We start from the raw sequence: 26919 nt of genomic DNA, 5'->3' as shown, positions 1-26919 counted from the left end.
GGAAAGCTCCCAGTGCTAGTAATATGCCTTTGATTTTCCAGACTTTAAAATTACTGTATTATTGGCAGGGTATTATGAATAACACTGACACACACATCTGCTAATGGGCTGTTTCAACCATATTAAAGCATCCTCAGGTGCAGTTGTGAATTAATAACGGTAACAGACACAGGTCTAGTAATATGCAAAACATCTTTATACAATATTCGAGAAGGGGAGCCTGTGGCCCTCTAGATATTGCTGGATTCCCAGTTCCCACCAGGCCCAGTCAACACAGCCACTGGTGAGGGTTGATGGGAGTTCGAGTCCCAACAACATCTGGAGGGCCACAGGTTGCCTTTCTCTGCTTCGTACTCTTAGATGGTTCACTTCCATAGCCAAGGGCTGCCAGGCTCTGCTCCTGTTTCTGTAACTGCATCCAGTTCCAGAGAAATTTAGCATGTTAATTTTCTCCCACCACTTTTTCAATGCTACAAGAAACGTCAGTTCCTAAATTCCTAGCTACCCTGGGTATACCAAGTAGGCACTTGAAGGAGTGGAATTTGGTCTTTAAAATTTCAGCTGCAAGGCCCAAATTCAGTGCCTCCCTGCCTCTCACTCTCCATTGTGCTAATTTACTAAGTCATAGTTGGGGTGCCATGTGGCCCCTCTAGGCTCAGTGCACAGTGTGACAGAACCAGTCGTGCCTCCCTCAGTGGCGAAGCTGCATGCTCCACACCGGGGGCAGAAAGCAGGCGGGGGCATGGCTGGCGCATGTCCCGGGGGCATGGCATGTCACCCATGGGGCCTGGCATGCATTCTGGGGGTGTGGCGCGCCGCCCGCAGGGGCATGGCGCCTGGCGCGGTGGGAGGGATGCGCAGCACGTGTCCAGGGGGCAACAGCGATGGTACCCCCTCCCCAATGGGGCCGGGGGAGGTGCGCTCCCCCCGCCTGCCCCTGCGTTCCTCCATCAGTGGCCTCCCTAATTCCACCTCTGCTGTCTGTCTGTCTATGATTAAAAGCATTGCCACAGGGGGAAAACAAGGCAACCCCACAGGAACCTTGCAGTATGTGTCTCCTCCTATTTCTTGTTCTACAGATGGGGCATAAACAGTGGAGTACGGCAGGCTTGGGGAACCCTTTGGCCCTGTGTTTCTGGACTACAATTTCCCTCATCCCTGACGATGCCAATTTAGGATGACAGGAGTTTATCATCATCTGGAGGGCCACAGACTATGGAGACAGCTTTAGAGGGGCAAGAAAAATCAAGGAAATTGGATGGAAATGAAAAGGAACTTAGAAATATGGTCAAATTTGAAGTTATCATTGCTAGGCCGAATTGCTGTGATAAAAATGAATGTATTTCAAACATTGCAAATTCTGGATAAAATGGATTGTTTCAAGAAGTGGACGTACCCAAGGATTAAGACTTTCTGGGAGATGATTTATAATGAAATGAAAAAGGTACTTAAGTATACCTTTCAGAAGAAACCAGAGGCCTTTCTCCTGGGCATGGTCGGCCAATTGGTGCCAAAGAAGGACAGAACTTTCTTTATGTATGCAACAACAGCAGCAAGAATACTCATCGCGAAGTATTGGAAGACACAAGATTTACCCACCCGGGAAGAACGGCAGATGAAAGTGATGGACTATATGTAACTGGCGGAAATGACTGGCAGAATCCGAGACCAAGGTGAAGAGTCGGTGAAAGAAGATTGAAAAAAATTTAAAGTTTATCTACAGAAACATTGCAAAATTAAGGAATGTTAGAAGGATGTTGGAATGAAGTAATGTGCTTTTAGCAGAAATGATATAAAGGATTAGGTAAAAATGGATTTGTTAATTGGTGAAAGACGAGAATGTAAAAATTACAGTATATTAAGATAAATTAATAGGATAAAAACAAAGCTGGAAAGGATTTGCTGAAATATCTAATTGAACTAGAATACAAAAAAGGGAGGTGTGAGGAGGTCAAGGAAATAAGCAAAGGAAAGAAAGTTATGTAAAGGTTTGATCTGTTTTTTGTTTTTTTAATTGCTTGCATTTTTTCTGTATTTTCTTGTTTTTGTTTTTTTGTTTTTTGTTTTTTCTCTTTGTAATCTTTAAAAGTTGAATAAATATTATTTTTAAAAAAGAAAAAGAAAAATCAAGGAAATTTTGTGGGGGAGACAATGGGAGGACAATGCCGAGGCCCCTAATTCATTCCCTCCCAGCTTAATTTTTCAAGATAAATGAAGTGTAGTGAGATCTGATCATACACTATCTGTTCTGCCTCCTCGTGAGTTGGGGGTTGTTGGATCAGGGGCTTCCTGATGCACAGCACACATTCTTAACTATGTGCACCAGGATAGTTTTGTTTTTTAAAAAAACAGCTTCCTATCCTTAAGCTAAAACAACTGTTTTGGAGAACTGCTTTGCAGGCAAGTTGTGGGTAAATTTGATGGAGCCAGGCCAAGATGCTCCAAGTGCCAATAAAACTCTTGTCCATAAGATGTGCCACACCTCCTCTTTTGGAGGGACTATTCCATTGCGCAGGCAGGAGCTGGGAGGGGAAGCTGCTCACGAGACCTGGAAAGCTGTGGCTGCCAAACTCCAGTTTCTCAACTGAAGAAGCGGAGTGAAAGAGAGAGACAGATGTGTACACAGAGAGCCAGCGAAAGAGCATGCGTGCAGCTCCTCTAAGCAGGGACAGGGCCTGAACAAGCATCTGGAAGGAGCAAGAAGTAAATATTTACAGCTCTTGATTATAAGGTCAAGAATGATAGGCTGCTTAGCCTCCTGGGGAGGGAAAGACTTGGTTTGCTAGGCCCTGCCTAGTGTGGGAAGGATGTGCTGATTGGAGTAGATGGAGCGGCTGGGATTTCCCCATTTGCTCTTTTCTTCTTCTTAAAGGAGATCTGCATTCCCACCCTTTTTGCAATCTGCTGCTGGATAACTGGCAAGCTTAAGCAGAGACCCTCCACACCCTTAAGGAGGTTCACAGGAAACCTCAGGTTCAACTTTGGAAACCTGAAGCCCTATGAATTACAGGTAAGCACAATCTCAATTTTCCCCCTAATGTTTAGTATGGATCTTGAAAGTGGCTTTCAGTCTTCACCAGAAAGAGGGGAAACATTTTATGTGATTCTGGTGTAAGATCTGAAGTGGGGGGAAATCATGCATGAGATGTCCAAGTTTCTAGATGCAGAAACTGTTCTCACATTTCACTGTGGGCAGTTTGCTTTCCTGGTAGTCTTTATATCCTTAACACAGCAACACAGCAATAGGGAACCTGTGGCCTTCCACATGATACTGGACTAAAACCCTTGACCACTTTGTTCTGCTAGCTAGGACTGATGGGAGTAGAATCTGCAGCTGTTGCTGGAATCCACATGTTCCCCTACCCAAAATGCCTACTTGTACTTTGTTGTAGGACACTACTGTTAGATGTGTTATTTCTCAAACCAGCTTTATTCCAACTGGAGTCCTAATTCTTCTCTAGCCGCCTTTCCAGCCAAGGTGTGAACACACAGAGGTGTTGATAGGATGGACGGGGCAGAGGAAGGGGCAGGGGGTGGGCTACCCCGGGTGTCACCAATGAGGGGGGTGACAAAATGCCGAGCAGCACTCACTGCGGAGCCTGCAGTGCACCCGAGCCACACGTCTCTCCTGTGAGTGACACACTGGCTTGGGCGCCCGCAGGCTCCATGCTGCCCCAAACGGTCCGCCCGCCACCTCCCCCTTAGCTGTAGGGTAGCTGAGTGGGAGGAGGCAAGGAGACTCCTCGGAGGCCTCGTGAAGTGTCCTGCCCCAGGCGCCGGATTGGCTTGCTCCACTGCTGCTGATGGAGATGTATTTAAACAACCCTTGGGTGCACACAAACAGAAACAGCAAGGTTGTGTTGTGTTTTTAAACCTGGTACAGCGTATGGTTAACAGAAGAAAAATATTGGGGTTCACTCAAGGTCCTACAACAGCTCCCACAGCTTGCTGCCATGTTTTGAGTCTTAATTTGCTAGGGTGACCAGATAGCAGAGAAGACAGAACTTTTACTTTTGTCATGGAAGAACGAATTCTAGTATGCAAAGGGTACCAAAATTCTCTCTTCTCTGACGTTATTATGGCTATACACAGTACAATTATTTAGAGATTTCAACGGGAGGAGAGAGGGTCCATTGTGCAAGCAATGGGAACTAAACTGCTGTCTCCTTTTTGCTTTAATATACCCACCAACTTGTGCTGAAGATAGCTTTGATAGATCCTCTGTTGCTGAGGCCCCTTTGGTAGGAGAAGTGTTAGCCGTTCTGCTCAGCCAGTATAAACATCAAGTAGCCAGTAAGAAAAAGCTTCTTGGATCATGGGAAAGCTCCCACTGCCCAAGTAAATAAGCTCAGGAGAAGCCAGTTCAATGATACTGTTAGCAGGAAATGCTTCCAAATTGTGTGGAAGGCACAAAACTGCAGTCAGTAAGACTCACTGCAGACAGTCACATACATAGACAATTCATTGGGTGTAAGTGTGTCAGTAATTACCCATTCCAGCATGTTCAGTTTTCTGATGCTGCAGTTAGCACTTTTTAGATAGCATTGCACACCAAGATTCTGGCCTTTTATGCTTTGGACAGTACCTTCTGAAGACCCTACAGATGTTGTTGCTCCATCGTCCTTGACAATGTGGTTGTGGTGCCTGGGATGGATGGACTCAACATCAAGGGGGGTCCCCTATACCTGGGCTGCAGGCTGCAGTGTTGGGCCAGGTGAGGAGCATTCTTCTCCAGAAGAAGGCCTCCACTGGTGCATAAGTGCCTAGCTTGTAGCAATGGTGAGCTTGGGTTTCCAGCGCCCGGGGCCATGCCGAGCATTCAGCTGCTTAACAGTGTCTCTGTCACCTAGGAGATTGGAGCTGCAGAGATAAGAAAAGAGTATTTCCGTTGTTTGGAGAGGTCACTTTCAGGTTTTCGTGGAGAAGCTGTTTTCAATTGAGCCCAGTGATGGAAGCTCGCAGCTGTACCGGGTGTTGACATTTTGCACCCCTAACAATTTTGCACCTGGGGCAACTGCCACTGTGCCCCACCCACTACACCACTGATTTGTAGTGTCTCATGTAGGAGGAAGGTGTGGAACAAGTGGCTGCCCTGCATATGTCACATGTCACATGCAGGAGCTGTCCATGCATTTTGAAGTAGCACCCACACCCTCATCAAGGCTGCCACATGTGCTGTCATGCAGCAAGCTTGCTTCGCCATCTTGCTGGATCATTGTAGTACCGTGCGAGGGCAAAGGGGTGGATGGAGGAGATCACACCTCGTGCATTTAATTCTTTATTAATAGTAGTGCACAACTAAAACTGCCATAAGAGGAAGTTGGATGTCATATTCTGATGGGCTGAAGTGTGCAGCTCAGAGAATTTAACACTTTTTTCTGGCACTGGGATGATGTCTGATTTGCAAGGCAGGATGAGGGCCTGGCGAGCAAGGAAGACAGAGAGCCAGGATTTTGGGAGTTCCTGGCTCTGGAAAGAATGTGAGTTGAAATGGGTTGATTTGAAAGAAGGGATTGGGCTCTTTGAGTTCTGTCTGAAGCAGCCAGACCTAATAAGCAGCCAAGTAAAGCCAATAATATATTTGATTGGACTGGGAGAATGTGCAGTTCCAAGTTACACAGAAGCCAAGCAATTCAGAAAAGTTTCCAGTTCTCATCTATATTTAGAACAAAGTTACTTATTAATGGATGTATTTTTATTTCTTTCCCTTCAGCTCAGTTCTGTGTCTGAGAACAAGAGAGCAAATGTGTATTTTAGGATTCCTGGATTCTGTTCCTAATGCTTGAATGTTTTTTTGGAGTGTGGGGAGGCAGGGAGAGGAGTGATACTTGTGAATAATGAAGACAGTATCCCAACTGTGTTATACATCCCTGAGTCAGGCCATACTGATGTCTCAGGTGAAATCTCTGTTTAGAAATGGGAATATAGTAGATCTGAAAGATGCTGCAACTTCATGCCACAAATGGAACACAGGAGCCAACTCCAAAGGCCAAGATCACGTTATGGGGATAAAATATTTGAGGGGACTGAAATGGGAGGTATTTCAATGAGTAATCCACAATTCAGAGAGCCAGCTGTACTGGATGATGTCTACAGTTTCCACCCAGAAAGTTTAATGTTACAGTTGCATCAAAGGGAGAAGTGTGCTTTGCATTACATATTTTCCTACTTTGCATAATATTCTCATTAAAAACAATGAAGAAGCAGATTCACTTCACATGGGAAAGCACAATGTGCATGTTCAGTAGCACTATAACAGGCTTCCTCAACCTCGGCCCTCCAGATGTTTTTTGGCCTACAACTCCCATGATCCCTAGGAAGCAAGACCAGTGGTCAGGGATGATGGGAACTGTAGTCTCAAAACATCTGGAGGGCCAAGGTTGAGGAAGCCTGCACTATAATATGACTTTTAAAATATTTATTTAAAAAAATCTACAGATGCTCAGAAGCACCCTGGTCAGGATCCAGAGAACTATTTGTGCAGAGAAGGTGACTTGGGAGGTGCTGATTAACAAATCAGAAAAGCCTTGGAGCAGTAATCCCTTGATTTCTATCACATGCTAAGCAATCCTATTAATATCTAAATCATGATCATGAAACACATGCTTTATGGAATTGTTTTTATTTCTGCATTTACAATTTTAAAATTGTAAATGGGCTGGAGGAGATGCTCTTTTCTTCTTTTGAATTCACTGTTGGAATTCAGATTGCTGAGAACAGGAGTAGGCAACCTAAGGCCCTGGGGCCAGATGCGGCCCAATCGCCTTCTCAATCTGGCCCACAGACGGTCCAGGAATGTGTGCTTTTATTTAAAATGCATCTCTGGGTTATTTTATAGGGACGCAGGTGGCACTGTGGGTTAAACCACAGAGCCTAGGACTTGCCGATCAGAAGGTCGGCAGTTTGAATCCCTGCGACAGGGTGAGCTCCCGTTGCTCGGTCCCTGCTCCTGCCAACCTAGCAGTTCGAAAGCACGTCAAAGTGCAAGTAAATAAATAGGCACTGCTCCGGCGGGAAGGTAAACGGCGTTTCCGTGCACTGCTCTGGTTCGCCAGAAGCAGCTTAGTCATGCTGGCCACATCACTCAGAAGCTGTACGCCGGATCCTGCGGCCAATAAAGCGAGATGAGCGCTACAACCCCAGAGTCGGTCACGACTGGACCTAATGGTTAGGGGTCCCTTTACCTTTTTACTGGGTTATTTGTCAGGCATAGGAGTTCGTTCATTTTTATTTTTTTTTTCAAAATATAGCCCGGCCCACCAAACGGCTGACCCCTGGCTGAGAATATCAGCTTTCATGTTTCTTGTGACTAGGTTTGAAAACCTGAAAGCAGCAACTATAAAAGGTCATGCTTTAGGGTCTCTTTCTTCTTAGAGTCTAACCATTTTGGGCCCCTTCAGACCAGACGAGGGTAGGTGAGGCAGTTGCCTCAGGGTGTCAGACTCTGGGTAGCTGGATCCACCTCCTGCACTTGTCAGCCACCTCCTCCTCCTCCTCCTTCTCGGTTGTGTGACCACCATGCATCATGCTCCCACTAGCCAGTGTGTGCAGTTTTGTACACATTACATGGTTGGAGAACTGCATTATAAAATCAAGAAAAATTGGAATTTTGAAGGATGGCTGTGTTTGTGTTCTCATGTTGTTTCAGAATGCACAAATTTAAAAGGTTCCACCTTAAAGGTGACCAAAATGGAATTTTCCCACAATTCCTATGTTGAAGTAACTTCGAGACTTCCATTTGTGCTACAGTTTCTAAGCAAGGGTTTGGGACTTTCCAGCATGGGTACGAGAAGCTTCCCCTTTGTCCTCCGTTTTCTCCAGGAAAACCTGTTCTTTACCGCTGGATCAGAACAAACAGTGTTTCCCAGGGAGAGTGGCAGGACAAAGGGAAACTACTTGGACCCCTGCCTGAAAGTCCCAAACCTGTGCCTAGAAATAGCCCTTTCAGGCAACTTGGCTGGGGATTGCCTTCTTGCCTTTGATCACATTTCTATGCCAACCAGATACTCTTCTGGCATAGAAAGGTGGTGGCATATAGAAATCTGGTCAAAGGCAAGATGGCAAGTAATCCCCCCTGTCAAGTTGCCTGAAGGAGGCCACGTCTAGAGAATGGAATTTCCCCTCTGCAGAGAACCATCCATTGGTACCATTTGCATTTTACTATTTGAATCTCCCTTTCTCTGCTTGACGTCTGACATGAGAACAGGGTCAGGGGTGATGAGGAGGTTAAAGAGCAGTGATAAGCCCCATATGGTGCTGCCCAGGGAGCCTGGGAATGGACCCTGTGTTTACACAGGAAAGAGGCGCCATCTGTAACCAGGCGGGCAAGCACTTGCTCTCTTCAATATCCCTCCCCTCAAGCCTCAGGGAGACACTGCTCTAACTAAATCTGTGCTCTTGATTCCTCCCTAGACTCTGCCTGGAGTTGGTTAGAGTGAAGCCCCACTCTGTGTTTGTCCTTGCTTGCTCACAGAACATTTCACAGCACTGGCAGGCAGCAAACCATTTTAGTAAAGTGTAACATCATCACACATGAGGTCTATGTCAGCTTTGTTGTCAGCTACAAACACAAATGTTGACCGAGTCATGTAGCAGGTGTTTGATTTTCCTTCTGAATTCTCTCACAGATTAATAGCATCCATGTATGGGAATTGTGCAAAAGCACAAGGAAATGTATATTTTAATCATTGGTATTTGTAAAATCATGAACCTTCACATGCAGTATTTTTATTGTCTCTATGGAATGCTCAGCTACTCAGTTTCAGAGACAGCTATATCGGTCTAAGAGCTGTGGGGCTGGTTTAAGAGCCTTTAATGCATTCAATGCAATGAATGAAAAACTGGTTCTGTCTGGTTATCTACATGCTTAATTCTGTACCAGGAGAAAGCCAGCCATAGAAGACACTTACTGACTCCCCAAAAGATCACCCAACATACTTTTCTTCCTCTCTGTGGAGTTTTTTTAATTAAGGAGTGTGTGCGTGCATGTGTGAGCATGCGCGCACACACATATACACACATCAAAATGTATATGTGCCCCTTTAATATTTATTTACCGGTAAATAGGTTGATGAGCTTTCTGAAACACATGGGGAGGTGCAACATGAGGAGGTGTAACAATCTTGGCCTTCACCCTTGGTTGTTGTGGAGAATCCAGGTTTCCTTTCCTGTGAATCTAGTGCATTCCAAGCATGGACATAGCGGGGGGGGGGAGGGAGCTGCCTCCCTAGATCAAGTAAAACAATAGAAATACTTAACTAACTGACCATGTTGGTTCTGCTCCCGCCCCAAACAAAAGTCCTGGCCCCGCCCATGATTCTAAGGGGGACAGTTGTGAAGGAAGACACAAGCTACTCCCTGTTTCTCTTCCAGAACTGAACAACTGTCCTCTGAATAATTTATTTCACCTAATTGGCTAGATTTCTTGAATGTCCCATGATGAATGTGACTTGACCCTTAGGCGTTCAGGCTTGATGGAGAATTCTGTCCTATGGAGTATAGACTAGGCTATGGAGTAAGGAGGAGGAGGGTCTGAGTGGAAGTACTTTGGGTATATACAGGCTATAGGGTGGACAGGAGAAAGAAGAGGTTGGAGGCTTGTGAACCTTTGGCTGTTGTATAGAAGATTTGCTGACATTGCCTTCTTTACTACTTTTAAATAATCCTTTTCAGGATTATTTTCAGCCAGCTACCCAAACAAGGGAGATGGTGAACTTGAACCAAAAGTAGTCTGGGTGATGGATGGATTATAAGAAAGACGAGGAGCCTCTCAGAATCATGCCCTATGGAGCAGAGAGGGGTTAGTTTGGTTTCTGAGGCAAGACTTGCCGGTTTCTGAGGATGAAGGCTCTTCTCCATTCTCTCATTTTCCTGGAAGGTTGGGCACAAGTGTTTCCACTGAGCTGAAGGCAGTTTGATAGAGGGATCATTGCTTGTGATGCTTTGCATGCCCAACTTTCATCTCCAATAAACAGATTTTGCAGGTTTGACTTGTGGCTGCATCATGCATGGGGGAGGGGAGGAGTGTGTGTGTTCCCTGTACGAAGTAAAACTTGTTCCAAACCACTTTCAACTCTCTTTAAAAAGAACTTTCATGTGCCTCCAACTGAACTGTCTTGTGCTACATCCCATCCCTACTGTGGAATTCCAGATCCATTAATGGGAACTGCAAAGCAGCAGCCAAGAAGCGGGAAGTATATAACTGCCTGTCTCAGTGGTGGTGACTTTAATGGCCTTTCCTGAGCCAAACTGGATCCATTTCCCAGTGCATATTGGCAACAGCTGTTGGCATTGAAGCACAAGGCCTTTAGATCCAGTCCTGTAAATTCAGAGCAACAACGCAGCACACACCCCATTAAAATCTCTATCTACTTTATTTACTTTGTTTGTAGACAAAGGAGGGGAAGGGAGGACGGGAAGGAAACCTGGTTCTTCAACAGCTGAAAGTTCTTCTCAATCTCCCATTTTGCTATTTGGCTTGCCCCCCTCTGAGGAGGAATCAGGGGCAGAGCTACCTGCCATGGCACCTGGAGCGGCACAGAGGTGGGGCTAACCAGCCCACAGAAGTGGGGCTAGCCGCCCACACAGCGAGCGTCCCTAGCCACCCGCCACCCACGTGGTGAGCATGGGGAGGGGGCGCTAGTCTCCCACCGCAGCATCATCCCTAGCAGCCCACCGCCCGCATGAGCGTCCGGGGGCACCACCTGCTATTATGAAAATAAAACAAAACTTGTAAAAGCTACTCACTCTAGACCAGCCTTTCTCAACCTTGAGATCCCATATGTTCTTGGACTACCACTCCCACCATCCCTGATTGCTGCCCTTGCTGGCTGTATGGCTGTACAAAATGGGAACTGTAGTCCAGACCATCTGGGAACCCAAGTTTGAGAAAGGCTGATCCAGACCCACAGTGACAATATTCACTTGCTTTGGGGAAGGAAAGTAGACTGAGTCTCTTCATTTCAGTGGGAATATTCATTTCAGTGTATGAAGATGTCATCTACTGCAATAAATTCCCTTTTGAAACAATGGAACCATCCAAAAACAGGGTCCCTGTCCAAAATAATGGAAGCTGCAAGGGCCAGTTGACATGACTAGGCTCCATTGAAATAAACACAAAGAACAAATAAGGCAAAGAATGGTGTCTGATAGGCAATTGAGTTGGTGACACAGATAGACCAAATAGGTATGAATGATGGGGAATAGTAGTAATGGGGTGTTCATCTTTTATGGAGTATCATCCAGCCATTGCATCCTGTATTTTCCTTATGCTGGTTCTGTCTTTTCTCATGCAGAAAGGCTTTTTATTTTTTAATAGTGGGAGAATAGTTTAACCTCCAGTGACATAGATGCTTTTAGTATTACTCTTCCAACATTTTAAATGGGCCCTGATTTGAAAGTGACATATTGGGAAAGTGGACCTATCACAGCTTAGCATACATTAATTGTAATATTTGTGGTGGGTTCCTGTGAACTACAAGTTTGCACCCTGCAAGAAGACACTTGCTGCGCTCAGGAAGGCAAGAGTGATGTTCAGTGATTGCCAGAAAATGTGCCCATGACTCCTGACTAAAGCCGTGTCAGAGCACCCAACTTGCTGCTGACACCAGCAAAACAAAATGTATGAAGGCACGAAGAAAGCCTTTGGACCAACAGTTGGTAAAATTGCACTGCTGAAAACCTTTTCTGGAGAGATCATCACAGACCTCAGCAAGAAGATGAAGCAATGTGCAGAGCACTATCAAGAATGGTACTTGCAGAGAAACATGGTATCTGGCACAGCAGTCAACAGTATCCAGACTCTGTCTGTCTTGGAAGAAATAGAGGTGTCTCCCCCCAGTGAGCTGAAAAATGCCATCAGTGCTCAGGCCCAGGACAGGATGGAATCCAAACAGAAGTGCTGGAAGCCAGTTTCAAATCCTCCTCATGACACACCTCCACAGGCTCCTCTTGCAGCGTTGGGAACAAGATTCCATGCCACAAAACATGCATCGTGACACTCTACAGCAGGGGTAGGCAATCTAAGGCCCGGGGGCCAGATGCGGCCCAATCGCCTTCTCAATCCGGCCTACGGATGGTCCAGGAATCAGCACGCTTTTATATGAGTAGAATGTGTCCTTTTATTTAAAATGCATCTCTGGGTTATTTGTGGGGCATAGGAATTTGTTCATATTTTTTTTCAAAATATAGTCCGGCCCACCACATGGTCTGAGGGACGGTGGACCGGCCCAGGGCTGAAAAAGCTTGCTGACCCCTGCTCTACATGAACAAAGGTGACCGGCATGACTGTAACAACATGGAATCTTGTTGCTGAGTACTGTAGGAAACATCTTTGCTCACATAGTTCTCAACAGATTCAGTTACTCACGCACTGGGTCCATCTTGAGTTACAATGCAGCTTTAGAGCTTAGAGGTCAACAGTCAACGTGATTTTCTCACTGTGTCAGCTGCAGGAGAAATGCTGAGAGCTGAGACACCCGTGTATATTGCCTTAATAGACCTGATGAAGGCCTTTGACATTGTCTCCTGGAAAGGACGTCACACTGCTCAACTAGATAATCTCCACAATCTGATCATGTTCTTGCACGAGAACATCCAGCATGACAGTTCATTCTCAGACACCTTCTCCCTATTGCTGTGCTATGCCTTCAGTGCATCTGAAGATGGTGTGTAACTGGGGTCTGTTCAACCTGGCATGTCTCCATGCCAAGACAAAAGTGTGCTGGGTCTGAGAAATGCTGTTTGCAGATGAAGCAGTCTTGACAGTACACTCAAAGGAAGCTCTGCAGAAACTCATCAACTCTTTTGCTCAAGTCAACTCTTTTGCTTCAGCCTTACCATCAGCCTGACAAAGACCAACATCTTTGGTCAGGATATCGCTGGCACTCCATGCATTGGTGCCCACACACTTGAAGTGGTGGACAATTTTTTCTGCCTGTGTTCAACCATAACCAGCAATGACGCCGAGCTGGACAAGCCTATTGGTAAGGCAGCTATGACAATGGCTCACCTCTCCAAAAGGGTTTGGGGGAATGTGGTGCCATTTATGCCAATCCATATCAAAGGTCTACCAGGCTTGTATGTTGAGTACGCTGTCTTATGAAAGTGAGCTGTGGGCAACTTACACTCTCCAGCAGTGATGCCTCAATTCCTTCCACATGTGCTGTGTCAGGAAGATTTTAGGCAAACCAAAGATTCCTCTTTCCACCAGTTGTCACATGCTGAGGGTGTTATGTATGCATGCAATGCAGGCCTAGGCCTTCCGGCCTCCTGGAGCTCAGGAGCTTCATCTGCATAACAAAAGAGGGAGGGGATTCTAAAACCCTCCAATGACATTGTTAGTAGCTGGCAGGCTGCCAATCCCTGCAGAGATGGGGCCAGGGTTGTGATTTGCTAATTGCAGCATTAAGGTGACCTATCACAGGTGCCAAGTGCCCCTTTTGTCATTCTTGTTCTTCTTGTTCCTGATGTTCCAATAAATCCTTTTTGAGCTGAATCTTGGTCTTGGGTCATGCCTGAACTCACCTACACCTCAGAGGGAATAACTGAATTTCAGTAACCATATTTGAAGAAGCTATTATTTCAGTAAATGAGACAAATTACCTCAGGGTCTGTAATCAGAGTGTACACGTTCATCTGATTTAAAACAATAATGTAGAGGTCTTGCACAAGAACACTTTATCATAATCTCAGTATTTCATTGTTGCTGTGGGGGTTTTTTGGCCAGGGAAATGTGTGGTTGTCACAGCAGTTATAGAAACCTCCATGGTCACCCACACTCATCAAATCAAAGACCAGATTGATATAGCTAAGTATCATTCTTTCACAAGACCATTAAAAATAATTTATAAAATGGAAATGGATATTGCCCTACCACCAAAAGCACAAGTTGTTGTTGCTGCTGCTAAATGACATATTGTTGCTACCCTAGTTTCTGAAACCATGGTCCCAGACCTCCCCTATTCATAAACAAACTTTGCTCTTTTGACTCACATATGAAAATAACTATTGGGGTAGGTTTTTCCAAAATATTTCCTTCTGTACAGGAAATATTTGGGATCATTAAGAGTCTAGATCAGGATTGCTCCCCTGTACTATTTCAGTCATGTGGTTTGTGTACTTATGGGTCTGTTTACCTTGTGCACTTCTGAACATTTGTTTTATTTATGACACCTTAGAATTCTTACAAGCGCCTTTCTTCTAATAGCATGGAGCCTCAGTACCTGGTGGTGGTGCTGCTGCTGAGTCTGGCCAGGCCAGGCCTGTCAGGTGTCGAACCACTGACGGGGCCGAAGTGCACCTACACCTTCATCTTGCCACAGCAGAAGTTCACGGGGGCCGTGTGCTGGAGCAGCGTGCGCCTTCCCCCGGAGCCTCCGGGCCTCAATCGCTCTGAGGTGGCCGAGCTGCGTGATCAGCTGCACCACCAGCAGGCCCAGATGGAGGAGCTGCGCCGACTAGTGGAGGTGGACGGGGCCGTGGTGAGTGAAGTCAAGGCCCTGCGCAAGGAAAGCCGCAACATCAATGCTCGTGTCACCCAGCTGTACACTCAGCTGCTTCATGAGATCCTCCAGCGACGAGAGCGGCCAGTGCAGACCTCACAGCTTGAAGGGAGGGTGGCCAACGCCTCTGCCGAGGCCTTGCGCGTGGCGGCCAGTTATCGCCAGCTGGAAGGGAAGTACCATGCCCTGGCTGCCCTGGTCAACAACCAGAGTGCCCTCATCAGCCAGCTGGAGAGAGACTGTCAGCAAGGAGCCAGTGGCCGGGGGAGCCCACAGGTACTGCTCAAACTGAACTGGGAGACAGAAATGAGAGAAATTAAAAGGGTCGCTAGAGCCAGTCATCTGGTGCTACTTGGCCTGCTGTGCCTGAAAACATAAATAAGGAAGGACTAGGGCAGACCTCAGCGATGGTGGAGTCCTGGAAGCTGCCCAAGGATACCTGGTGCTGATGCTGACCCTGGGAAAGGGAAGGGATGTGACAATAGCAATGCCAGGAAGACAGGAGCTGATGTTTTCTAAACCATAGCTAGGCCCCACGCTACACTCTGCCTCCGGAAAGCTGTGTCCTCTAATCCTAGGTGTACATGGTCTAGTACGGTACTTTTGCTGAGTGTACCGCTTCAAATTGTATGTTCAAACTCACATGGCAGAATGCTGCTGTAGCCATAATAGTAATAATAATAATAATAATAATAATAATAATAATAATAATAATAAAAATAACAAATCAATATACAAAACAAGCATGTTAGGGAAAAGAGTTCCAGCATAGCTTCTTCCCACACATGCTAATTTTCCATGTTTGTTTTTGAATGGAGGAGTATTCCAGCATGTGAGCCCCATCTGCAGCCTGAAGGCAAAGAGCACTAAGCAAGCTTTGACTCTCCAGTTGTTGCTGGACTCCAACTCCCATGAACCTCAGAATGGCCAGCGGTCATGGGAGTTATAGTCCAACACCTGCAGTACTACAAGTTCCCATCCCTAATTTACTGAAAAATGGAAGTATTTGATTGATGCTCAGAGCCAATCTCTTTTTGCCCCATGACTTCGATCTGTTCAAAAAGGTTTCTGAGCCTGAGCCCTGGTTCAAATTAAACCCTGCATAGAAAAACACTATGGTGGCCCTCCCACACAACCTGATTTTTCAGCAAATGGTTCTTTCTATGTCTGCAAATGGTTGCTCCATTTCTACATGTCCAGCAACTGTTGACAGCACAAGAGCCCTGATAGAAAAAAGACATTAATCCTCTTTACTATTTCCCTCTTTACAACCTTTTCCAACGTGGGCAATGAACCCTGGGAGAACCCTTTTTGTGTCGCTGCTATTTGCCCATCTCCCCCTTCGCTTGCCCACAACCACTTCAATCTACGGAATTTTTGTTCTGCCCTTACAAGGGATCTGTCTTTTAACGTGGCAGCATTGCTCATGCTGCAAAACTCCCTGCCTGTTAACAACAAGCAGACACCATCACTGCAATGTTTCTGATTGCCTGATAGAAATGCCTTTCCTTTTGGTAGGCCTACCAAGACTTCTATTATGTACTTTTATTATGTATGTTTTTAAAAATTCTTTAGATTTTGTCTGTATTTTTATAATTTTGTTATATCTACGTGTTTTTAAAGTTTGCTGATTTCATCAGCATTTTTGATAAATATTTTAGTTAACCTCAGCTGTCAAAATTTTCTTGATTAAAAATAGGATTAAGTGGTCTATAAATGTTGTTAATTTTAAAAAATGGGTCTAGTGGAGTTAGGACAAAATACAGTCGGTCCTAGTCTAGCTTTTGGGTTTCCTGGAAGCACATTGATCACACTTAGAACTGCCACCTTATTTTCTGGTTGTGCTCCTGTGCCTTTAAGAGCCACTTGAACGTGCTCTAAATCCCCTGCTGCCCTTGAACTAAATGATGCTGCCCTCGAACTATACCTTTTTAGTTCTTCTATGTTTTTAGGGTGAGTTATTTCTCCTTTCTCTCCACAGCCCCCCCTGGTGCCAGTGGTGCCTCACAACCCTGCCAGCATCGCCAATGAGAGCAGGGTCCATTTTGATGCCGCCAATGACATCCAGAGAGACCGGCCACACAAGGCGGCAGTGCCACAGGGCGGGACTCTTCAGCCGCCTGCTGTCATGCCCACCAAATCCACAGGTCAGACAGAGAGAGCAAGTCTATTAGGAAGCAGCAGCGCAGAGGCTGTGCAGGGCAAATGCCAACAGCACCAACCTCTGCCACCATGAAGCCTAGTTCACACAAAGAACCAATGAGATGGTAAAACCACTCCTGTGGATAGTGGATTAACGTTCCTCTCTATAAGAGCTCCCTGCACAGAGAACCCAAGATGTCAGGCAGACACGTTTTTGCCAGCTTTCTCTCTATTATGCTACTTTTGTACCTGCGGGGTCTAATGTCTCCCCAAAACTCAAATGGCAAGTGCTTCTGTTTATCTGACACCCCCCCCCCCCAAAAAAAATATCTTTGGAGTGTTAGCATCCCAAATTCTGCTGGCATTACCTTCTTAAAACAGGCAAGCGACTACCAGCTACCACTGTGATTATTCCATTGCTATCTGCTGTCCCTGATAAAACATTTAACTGATCATCCTGGGCTCTTAGCAAACCATCAACCGAACAATTACTCAATTGATGGTTATTCAGATGGTCTAACTGTTGTGTATTGAGTCACAACACTAACATCTGAAACAAATCCAAAGTACCTATTTTCCTTTGGGAAATGTGACAAGCTATACACTCCATGATAGGGTAGCCTGTGAATGATATCTCATTTCTCCGCTTTCCTCCCATTTACGTCATGGGGACCTCCTGCTCCTTCCCTGAGGCATCTGCAGCCAAGAGCCAAGAAGGACTGGTGTGGCATACACAAGCAAAACCACCGCCTTCTTAATTTGGGATCCTCCAGTCCCCTGGCCTAGTATTGACATTTGAGTGAACTTCAAAGAGCAATTGCTAGTGGAGGGCCACTGATTTATTGTCATAAATTTGCATACTGAAGGAATGATCGCTGGGTGTGGAGCACATTTCCGCCCGCAGTCAAACCGCAGCTTTCTGAACATCATGCCCTCTATCTAACCTTTTGCTCTCTTAGTAGTCTGTCATGCCCTGTCTGTGACCTTTGTCTCTTTCGATTAAACATTGTGCAAGGGGAAAGTGGCGCGGTGGAAACAGGTGCCAGAATAACCTGTACCACCCTTCGATCTCAGGACTGGAAGATGTGTAAAGGTCACAGTCCAAAATGTATCTGTCTGGTTTTGCATATTGTGCCAATAAAAGGAGCTTCGGCAGAGCTAGCTGGCAGCTTGCCTGTGCACAGGTCACCTGCATCCAGCCTCCTGTCATCATCCGTTATTCCTACACATACCATTAGCTACTGCAAGCCAGATAGATAGAGGCAGTTGTATCTCTTACTGGTGGGCAAAACCAAAAGGTATGTATATCACAGTATGCCTGCCCCTAGGTCTGACCTTCCTATGGCCTGTGGCCAACTAATGCTGGAGGCACAGATCTGTTGGGACTTGTGGTGTGCATTTAAATAACTGGGACCTGCATAGGAGCCCTGCAATGCTCTCATGTATACTTACTAAATGAAGCGCCTGAGATTCTACTAATATATCTTCTACTAATACATAATAATATACCTCAGGTAAGCTCATGAAGAAAGCTTTTATTTTCCCACTGGTGTTTAGAAGACCCCTGAGGCATTTGCCTGATGAAGAATTCTATGAAACTCAAAAGCTTGCACAGCCCTTCACCAACCCAAATTTGGCCAATAAAATGTGCATTTCCCCTGCTTTGTTTCTCTTATCCTTTATGAAATGTTTTATGTTACAATAAACATGTGAGGTAGATTAGCTCTGACAGAGAGTGCTTCTAAATAGGAGCTCAGTGTTGTGATATCACAAATGGGTTTCTGGCAATAGGTTTTTCCTTTTCCTTTTTACATATGGGGTGGCATTTTTATGTCAACACTGTTGTGTGGACACTGGAAAAAAAACTTGCATGCATGAGAAGCACAGATCCCATCTGGAAATACCCAAAAAGGCCATCCAAGTGAGACAGGGCATCACCCTATCTGTGCTACAGAACTCAATGATAACCTCCAAACTAGTCCCTGTAATTAGCTGCCCCTACTTTGTTCATCTGGGACGCAGGTGGTGCTGTGGGTTAAAGCCTCAGCGCCTAGGACTTGCCGATCGAAAGGTCGGCGGTTCGAATCCCTGCGGCGGGGTGCGCTCCCGCTGCTCGGTCCCAGCGCCTGCCAACCTAGCAGTTCGAAAGCACCTCCGGGTGCAAGTAGATAAATAGGGACCGCTTACCAGCGGGAAGGTAAACGGCGTTTCCGTGTGCGGCTCTGGCTCGCCAGAGCAGCGATGTCACGCTGGCCACGTGACCCGGAAGTGTCTCCGGACAGCGCTGGCCCCTGGCCTCTTAAGTGAGATGGGCGCACAATCCCAGAGTCTGTCAAGACTGGCCCGTACGGGCAGGGGTACCTTTACCTTTTACCTTTACTTTGTTCATCACAGGTGAACATGCGGGTGGCGCTGTGGTCTAAACCACTGAGCCTAGGGCTTGCCGATCAGAAGGACGGTGGTTTGAATCCCTGCAATGGGGTGAGCTCCCGTTGCTCGGTCCCTGCTCCTGCCAACCTAGCAGTTCGAAAGCACACCAAAGTGCAAGTAGATAAATAGGTACCGCTCTGGCGGGAAGGTAAACAGCGTTTCCGTGTGCTGCTCTGGTTCGCCAGAAGCGGCTTAGTCATGCTGGCCACATGACCCAGAAGCTGTACGCCAATAAAGCGAGATGAGCGCCGCAACCCCCAAGTCATTTGCAACTGGACCTAACGGTCATTGGTCCCTTTACCTTTACCTTGTTCATCACACCGTGTTATTCGGTCCCTGTTCATTCGTTTTTCTCTTCCTGGCACAGGGCCATGGCGTGACTGTCAAGCAGCTCAACAGAATGGGCAGACCAGCGGCATCACCATGCTACAACCAACTGGTGCCCGGGGAATCATCCAGACCTGGTGTGACCAGGAGTATGATGGGGGTGGTTGGACCGTCATCCAGCGGCGGCAGGATGGGTCGGTCAACTTCTTTATCACCTGGCAGCACTACAAGGTGTGTTGAGGATGTGGCTCCAGGTGCCACATGAAGGGGAGAGCAAGGAGATGAAGGGGTCCAAGCTTGTGAGGAAAGCTGGGCAGGGGGAAAAGGTGGACCTATGGGGTTAGAGTCAGAGATCTGGAGGCTCATGGTGGATCTGGGACTTATATGCTGAAATCAGAGTCACAGGTGATAGGTGATACCAGAGGCCAGGTTCAGATATACTGCTCTTTCATGGGTATTCAGCCTTCAGTTTAGTTGCCCCAAGTTGAATTTGTAGGAAATATTTGGGGATAGGAATTCCTGATATGCAAAAGGTTTGCAGCAGCACACCTATGAATCTGGTCTTGACACAAAGCAAGGGTTACTCTGCCACCTGCTGTGCTATGCCCACTTAGTCAGATGGAGGCAAAAACACATTAAGTAATGGACTGAAAACATGAGCTAAGGCCCAAATAGATGTGATAATGAGGGCAGCCATGTTTGTTCAGTCACATGGCAATCCCATTCTTGCATTGTGTGTGTGTGTGTGTGTGTGTGTGTGTGTGTGTGTATCTAGTCTTAAGATAAAAATATGTGACCTTTGGGGGAATTGCTGGCAAAGTGGACCATAGAATGCTCTTATCAGGAGACCTCTGTATTAAGGGGTGAAAGCTTCCTAGGTTTTTCTCAGGGTTTCCTTCTCTCTTTTTCCATTACTCCAGAGGTATGGGTTTAAACGATGCCTTATGAAGAACGGCTAAGGGAGCTGGGCATGTTTAGCCTGGAGGAGAGGAGGTTAAGGGGTGATATGATAGCCATGTTCAAATATATAAAAGGATGTCACATAGAGGAGGGAGAAAGGTTGTTTTCTGCTGCTCCAGAGAAGCGGACACAGAACAATGGTTCCAAACTACAAGAAAGAAGATTCCACCTAAACATTAGGCAGAACTTCCTGACAGTAAGAGCTGTTTGACAGTGGAATTTGCTGCCAAGGAGTGTGGTGGAGTCTCCTTCTTTGGAGGTCTTTAAGCAGAGGCTTGACAACCATATGTCAGGAGTGCTCTGATGGTGTTTCCTGCTTGGCAGGGGGTTGGACTTGATGGCCCTTGTGGTCTCTTCCAACTCTATGATTCTATGATTCTATGATTCTATGAATCTGGCTCCAACATGGAGTTGTCTCCTGGTCTCCAGTAGCAGAGTCAGAGCCCTGCACGGGATCTCGTTCCTTAGACTCTGCAGCCTCTGACTCTCACGTCTTGCTGCTGGACTCGGGTCATCACCACACATGGCAGCTGACTTTGGGCATTGAGCTAGCATGGTGTATGTATGCTTTGCTGATTTCCTGCTGCAAAAGGATCCCACATATCTCTGCAAGAGAGCTAAGTGTGCCACAGGCCCCAAAGTGGCCTGGGAAGGAAGTAGGAGTATTAGCTCACTCTTCTACCCTATGGCTCGCACCAACTGTTCCCTTACAGCCAGTGCCCACCTGCTAACATCTTACTTGCTGTGTTTCCCCCTGCCCTGCTCCACCTTCAGAATGGTTTTGGGAACTTGGAAGGAGAACACTGGCTGGGTCTCGAGTTCATTCACTGGCTGACTCGCCAGGGCTCGTACGTGCTGAGGGTTACCATGGAAGACTGGAGTGGGCGACAGGCATACGCAGAATACAGCAGCTTTGCCCTAGAGCCTGAGAATGATTTCTACCGGTTGCGGCTGGGGCGCTATCAAGGCAACGCTGGTGATTCCCTCTCCTGGCATAATGGCCGACAGTTCAGCACCCTCGACCGTGACCATGATGCTTACTCAGGTAAGGATGGAGAAGGGAGATGGCTAAAAGAGGACACCAAGAGCTGGGGAGGAAGGTGTTGTTTGTTCCTTATCTTTCTATCACTTTTATCCTTTTTTATCATCGATCCGGACTGATTGGAAGGGTGCCTGCCTGCCATGCTGCGTCCTCCTCATGTCACCCTCTATGCCCCGACCCCCAGATGTGCCTGAGCGCTCAGCTGCTGTGTCTGAAAGTATAGAGAAGAGGTAGACAAAAAATATTGTATCCAAGCAAAGCGGTTGTGGAAGCAAATCATTATTCCTATAGTAGCTATTAGACCTGTTTCTCTTGTATCAGATTCCGAGAGCATGATATTCTGCACTCCAAGGAGCTTTACCTCACAGCTCACAGCTCCAAACTCTGTCTCATTTGCCCACAGTATTCAGAACTGCAAAAGTGGCTCTAAACTGTTTCTCTTCTGATTCCACCAGCTGGATGGTGCCACCTTCCTAGACTGATGGATGCTGCATTCTGAGGCTGGAGAGAGATTCCCAGCCATCAAAAGAACTTTGTCTGCTTATGCTAGCTCCTGTATTAAGCAGACACCTGGCTAACAAAGGGCAGAACCCTTAATAGCACTGTATGGAATCCATCTATGAAGTCCAGACCTCTCACGGAGGCCCACTAAGAAGAGCCTCAGATGATGATTGCATGGTTTGAGCCAGAGATGTGGTCCTGGGAGCATTGTGGTCCTGAGCCATTTAAGACTTTCTAGCTCAAAAGCAGCACTTTGAATTGGACCTGGAAACTCATTAGCCGACAGTGCAATCAGGACAGGATTGGTGTAGTATGCTCAAACCATCTTGTCCCAGTGAGCAACCTGGTTGCCAAATTCTGCGGGGGAGGGGAACTTGTCGCCGTCCTTATGTTGCTGGGTGACCTCTCTCCTCCTCCCTCTCCACTAGCCATGTTGCCTGGAGCTGACAGAAGTTGGAAGTTCCCCATCTCTATTCTAACAGCATCTGATTTCAGGATTTGATTCATGGGCACAGCTGCCCCCCCCAAAAAAAAAATCAATAGAAATACATAGCTGAGGTTCTGCCCTCCCCCCCCCCAAAAAAAAAAAATCCTGGCCATGCCCATGGTTTGATGATAAATTATCTATTCCCCACCCCTCTTCTTTTCCCACAGGCAACTGTGCCCACTTCCAGAAAGGTGGTTGGTGGTACAATATGTGTGCCCACTCCAACCTTAATGGTGTCTGGTACAAAGGAGGGCACTACCGAAGCCGTTATCAGGACGGGGTCTACTGGGCAGAGTTTCGTGGCGGTGCCTACTCACTCCGCAAGGTGGTCATGATGATCCGGTCTCCACAAGGCACCTGATTTCTGTACCTAGGAGTAAGAAAGGATGCATACCAAGGGCAGGTCTAGATATTTAAAAACAGGAGTCACTGAGCTCTGAAAACTCACTTGCCATGTTCTCAGTCAAATGTACAGCCTCCTTCTCAAAGCAAGCTCCTTCTAGTGCCAGTGACCTGTAGAAACTGTGGGTGCACTATGCTAATGGGGGGGGGGGGCCTGTGGCATTCCCTGAGCAGTTGCCCAGATTTTAAAAGAACATTTTTCCCTTTAAAAAATAACTGAAAATAATTAATAAAGGTACCAAATGATGTTTTAAATCTACATGCAGCACCTTAAACAATTAACAGTCAGCACCTTTAAAAAATTTGGAAATCAAATTCCTAAAGCGAAGGGGGTATTCAGCAAAATTGAAGAGAGAATTAGCATATGGGGGGGGGACGTGTTTGTTCTTTTCAGTGGGTGCTTCTAGGTGGGGCCTTCTTACACCTACAAGTTTTTCACAGTGTCCACATAAGTGGCATCAAAATGCTAGCCTGAACTTTCCACCTCATTAAATTTGCATTTGTCAATTTTGGAGGAAATCCAGTGAAGTTAAAAACAAACAAATACTGTAAACAAAACAGCTTGTTGCCAGAAACCTTTGGTACCTGAATGGCCTGCAAGCACTCATCTAGAAACACATGTTGCTGACAACACATGTTTTAAACCTGCAGCTTTATACTTACGTACCTGGGAGTAAGCCACACATGAGTCAATGAGTGGAGGTTTATAGGACTGCATCATCTTCACTCTCTACAATCCAGGTGTAACAATCCAGTTTGTTGTGACATGTGAAGCCTTGGGGGTTGCATTCTCCCCATCACATGCCAAAAAAGGAAATAAAAAACTTCAGTTCCCCTAATTAGAAGCACAGTTTGTTTCTGTGTGCAAACTTTGCAAATGACAGTGTGTTCAAACTATGGTTTCTTAACTATCCAGGATTATGTGGTTTGTTACATGCTGCTGTATACTCCTCCCTCCCCACAATGTGGAACTGGTTACTCTTGCAGAGGCTGTTAGAAAACAACACTGCAGCGATTTAAGGATCGCCACTTTCATAATCCTAACAGAAGCATCATTAGCACTGCTGTAGCAGACTCTGGGCTCATCCAGACTTCTGTGCCGTGTTTCTTGGCACAAGTGTGTACTTTAAAGCTCTGTGTCCAAGCACTTTTTTGTTTTTGGTTGCCCTAATGCTTTCCCTGCAAAAACCCACGCTCTACTGCCGAGTCTGTGCAAACGGGAATCACCAAAAAACCCAAATTGCCATTTGTTCTGATTCAGTTTTAAAAAACGGACATTTGTATACAGCGGTACCTCTGGTTAAGAACTTAATTCGTTCCGGAGGTCCATTCTTAGCCTGAAACTGTTCTTAACCTGAAGCACCACTTTAACTAATGGGGCCTCCTGCCGCCGCCGCGCCACTGCTACATAATTTCTGTTCTCATCCTGAAGCAAAGTTCTTAACCCAAGATACTATTTCTGGGTTAGCGGACTCTATAACCTGAAGCGTATGTAACCTGAGGTACCACTATATGCCCAATTGCTATGTGAAGGTGGCAGAGCGAGAAAGTGAGGAGCTGGGCCTGATGGTAAAGTCCTGGTAAGAGGCTCCCCATTCATGCTATAAACTCTAGAGTTAACACAGTTCCTGGTGATCTATTCTGATTGGAAAAGGCTTAAGGAAAGGGCCTCCTCATCCTTTTTTCACAGATGGAAACCTGAGGCACAGTAGAGCTAGCGGTGAAAGAAAGCCATGATTTCCACTCCAATCTGGATTTGACACAACCAGCACTGTTTCTGTTCCACTACAGTTCTGTTTCTGCAAAATATTATGTTATTTATCTTGCTGTCCATTATTCAGCTTAAGGTGCATAACTTGTGTAACTGACAACTGTTTATGTAAGCTACATAACTTACATTCATTTCAATGTAAAGGAAACAGCAAAACATAACAATAATTAGGCATTAATTAGAACTCACACTATATTATACAAATCCCATAAATGAAGCCAAATGTATTTATTTTGCATAAACCTATTTTGTTGACTTAAATTTGAAATTCTCTGGCAAGGAAGTCCACAATCTGCCCTAAAAATAAAGTATGCAAGTCTATTAGTTCTTTCAGATTGGTTGAGTATACTTTTTTTGACTACTAGCAGAGTTCTTCCAGATTGTGAATGTCCTTTGACAAGGCACACAAACCCAGCCTCCTGGACACAGTGGACCTTGGAAGCCGAACGCCTTGAAACTCAAACGTTCAGGCCCTCGAACGATTGAAAACCGGAGGTGAATGTTCCGGTTTTTGAAGATTTTTGGAAGCCGAATGTCTGGCACGACTTCCAATTGAGTTCAGTAACCTCCTTTTATCCATCCATCCATCCATCCTGCAAACTCCCAAACACGCTGGCGGATTCTTTGTTGGTGTTCTTTGCCCGCGCTTGATCTCCTTGTCCAATCTCCCAGCCTGATTCCCCTCCACCCCCAGCCAGATCTTCACAGCCTCCTGCTCATCCAAGGGCCTGGGACCGTGGATCGATGTATGGATTCCCTCGCCTCTTGAAAATGTTTGCGTACTTTCTCCTCTTCCTCACCCTCGTTCTTTCCGGGGTTGCTTCCCCCTCCCCCTTACACAGAATGCGACTCTTTCACCAAAGCCTTTTCTTACCAGACAAAGGGGTCGTTTTATTCTGCAGGAGGTTTAAGGGTTTGTGTTGCTTTGTTTTCTGTGTATATTTTGCCTTTCGTTGATGTTAAATTTAATGTAGAGCTTGCTGTTTAGTGTAAAGCATACCATAGATCCTCCCTCTTCAGAAGACTAAGGCTGCCTTTTCAGGGCATTTGAATGACTCTGGTGGTGTGTTTTTTTAAATACAACAACCACCACCTCGCTTTGCAGTGCTGCTTCCTCTATCGGTGTGTTGTATCCCTACATGAAAAACAAGAATTTAAGACTCGAAACAACCTGAGACTTTAGTTCTTCTGAATGCAGTTATTCCATAATTGCTCTGAAGTAGTCTCATTGTCTCCTTACAGAGTGCTATGCTGAGGTCTGTCTGTTTTTGGTACTTATTTTACATTTTTGTGGCTTTTTGTTTTGTTTTTGTGACTGTGTGGAACCCAGTTCAGCTACTGATTGTGTGACTGCAGTACATTGTTTATTGCCTTCATTTGATGGATCAATGGTCTCATTATATAGTAAAATTCACGTTAAATTGCTCTTCTAGGGGTTGTTTTTAAAAGTCTGGAACTGATTAATCCATTCTGCATTACTTTCTATGGGAAAGCGCACCTTGGTTTTGGAACGCTTTGGTGTTGGAACTGACTTCCGGAACGGATTAAGTTTGAGAACCAAGGTACCACTGTACTCTTAATCACTCCATCAAGGGATGAGCCATCTGTGTGTGACTCCTTGCTTCTGCAGCTTATTCCTAACTAGATGATGTGCACAAGTAGGTGCTACAGATACAGCTCCCTCCTGAGCTAGCTGCTGGGGCTGCACATACATGCCCCTGCTGCCATCATATAACCTCAGCTGCAGCACACATATGCATGTAAAATATGGTTAAAATGTCAATCACATTTTCAGAAAGGGGTTTGGAGGAAATGGGTATGGATTTAAGTTTCTTTGGTCCCTGTCTGAACTGTGTGCATCCAGGCCCTTGTCTATACTTTCTCATTTTGTACCTCTTCAATTGACTAGTGTTTGGCAGCGGCTCCCATGGGTCAAAGGTAGGGATCTTGCACATCACCTGACTCTTCTTATTGGAAATGCCACAAATTGAATTTGGGACCTTTGACACCCAAAGCATGTCCTCTAGTGCTGAGCTACTGTCCTAGTTCTAAGAAAGTTTAGAAACATGGGTTTTTTTAAATGATCTGCTGCAACTGACTAACTCTAAGGCTGCATACGTGTGACATTTTATTCTAGAATCAATGGGACCGAGTATTCATCTGGGGCACATGGAGGAAGGAAAAGGTGTGGATAACCTAATAGAGGGTCAGAGTTTTCAAGCACATATCAAGTAACTACTCCCATCCTTGTAGATGGCAGGCTATAGATTGAGAGCAACATGTTAAATATTGAGAAAAACTTTTTGTTATTGGGGGGAAAAATTGTGCTACAAATGGGTGAGTGTTTATGTAGTCT

General features: G+C 45.9%; 1 protein-coding gene across 2 annotated transcripts; it reads left to right on the top strand.

Annotated features, from left to right (window-relative positions):
• The first annotated feature begins 2533 nt into the window (after window positions 1–2533).
• Window positions 2534–25989, top strand: ANGPTL6 (angiopoietin like 6). Of its 2 annotated transcripts, none has more exons than XM_079958747.1 (6): window positions 2534–3010; window positions 14207–14777; window positions 16483–16648; window positions 19441–19631; window positions 21135–21405; window positions 22558–25989. In XM_079958747.1, the coding sequence occupies exons 1-6, from the start codon at window positions 3000–3002 to the stop codon at window positions 22749–22751; spliced, it is 1404 nt and encodes a 467-aa protein (XP_079814873.1). In that variant the 5' UTR covers window positions 2534–2999; the 3' UTR covers window positions 22752–25989. The 2 variants fall into 2 exon arrangements, with proteins under 2 accessions (XP_079814873.1, XP_079814874.1); XM_079958748.1 differs by having other exon boundaries at window positions 14178–14777.
• The last annotated feature ends 930 nt before the right edge of the window (window positions 25990–26919 follow it).

This window comes from Podarcis cretensis (genome assembly GCF_951804945.1).
Source record: "Podarcis cretensis genome assembly, chromosome: 17".
NCBI classification, from domain to species: domain Eukaryota; kingdom Metazoa; phylum Chordata; class Lepidosauria; order Squamata; family Lacertidae; genus Podarcis; species Podarcis cretensis.
This window is presented reverse-complemented; position numbering and strand designations above follow the sequence as displayed.

Excerpts from the sequence above, each read along its gene's own strand:
- ANGPTL6 (XM_079958747.1), top strand. Across the intron at positions 19,632-21,134 it reads TCACCTGGCAGCACTACAAG|AATGGTTTTGGGAACTTGGA; the intron begins GTGTGTTGAGGA and ends CTCCACCTTCAG. Across the intron at positions 21,406-22,557 it reads TGACCATGATGCTTACTCAG|GCAACTGTGCCCACTTCCAG; the intron begins GTAAGGATGGAG and ends CTTTTCCCACAG.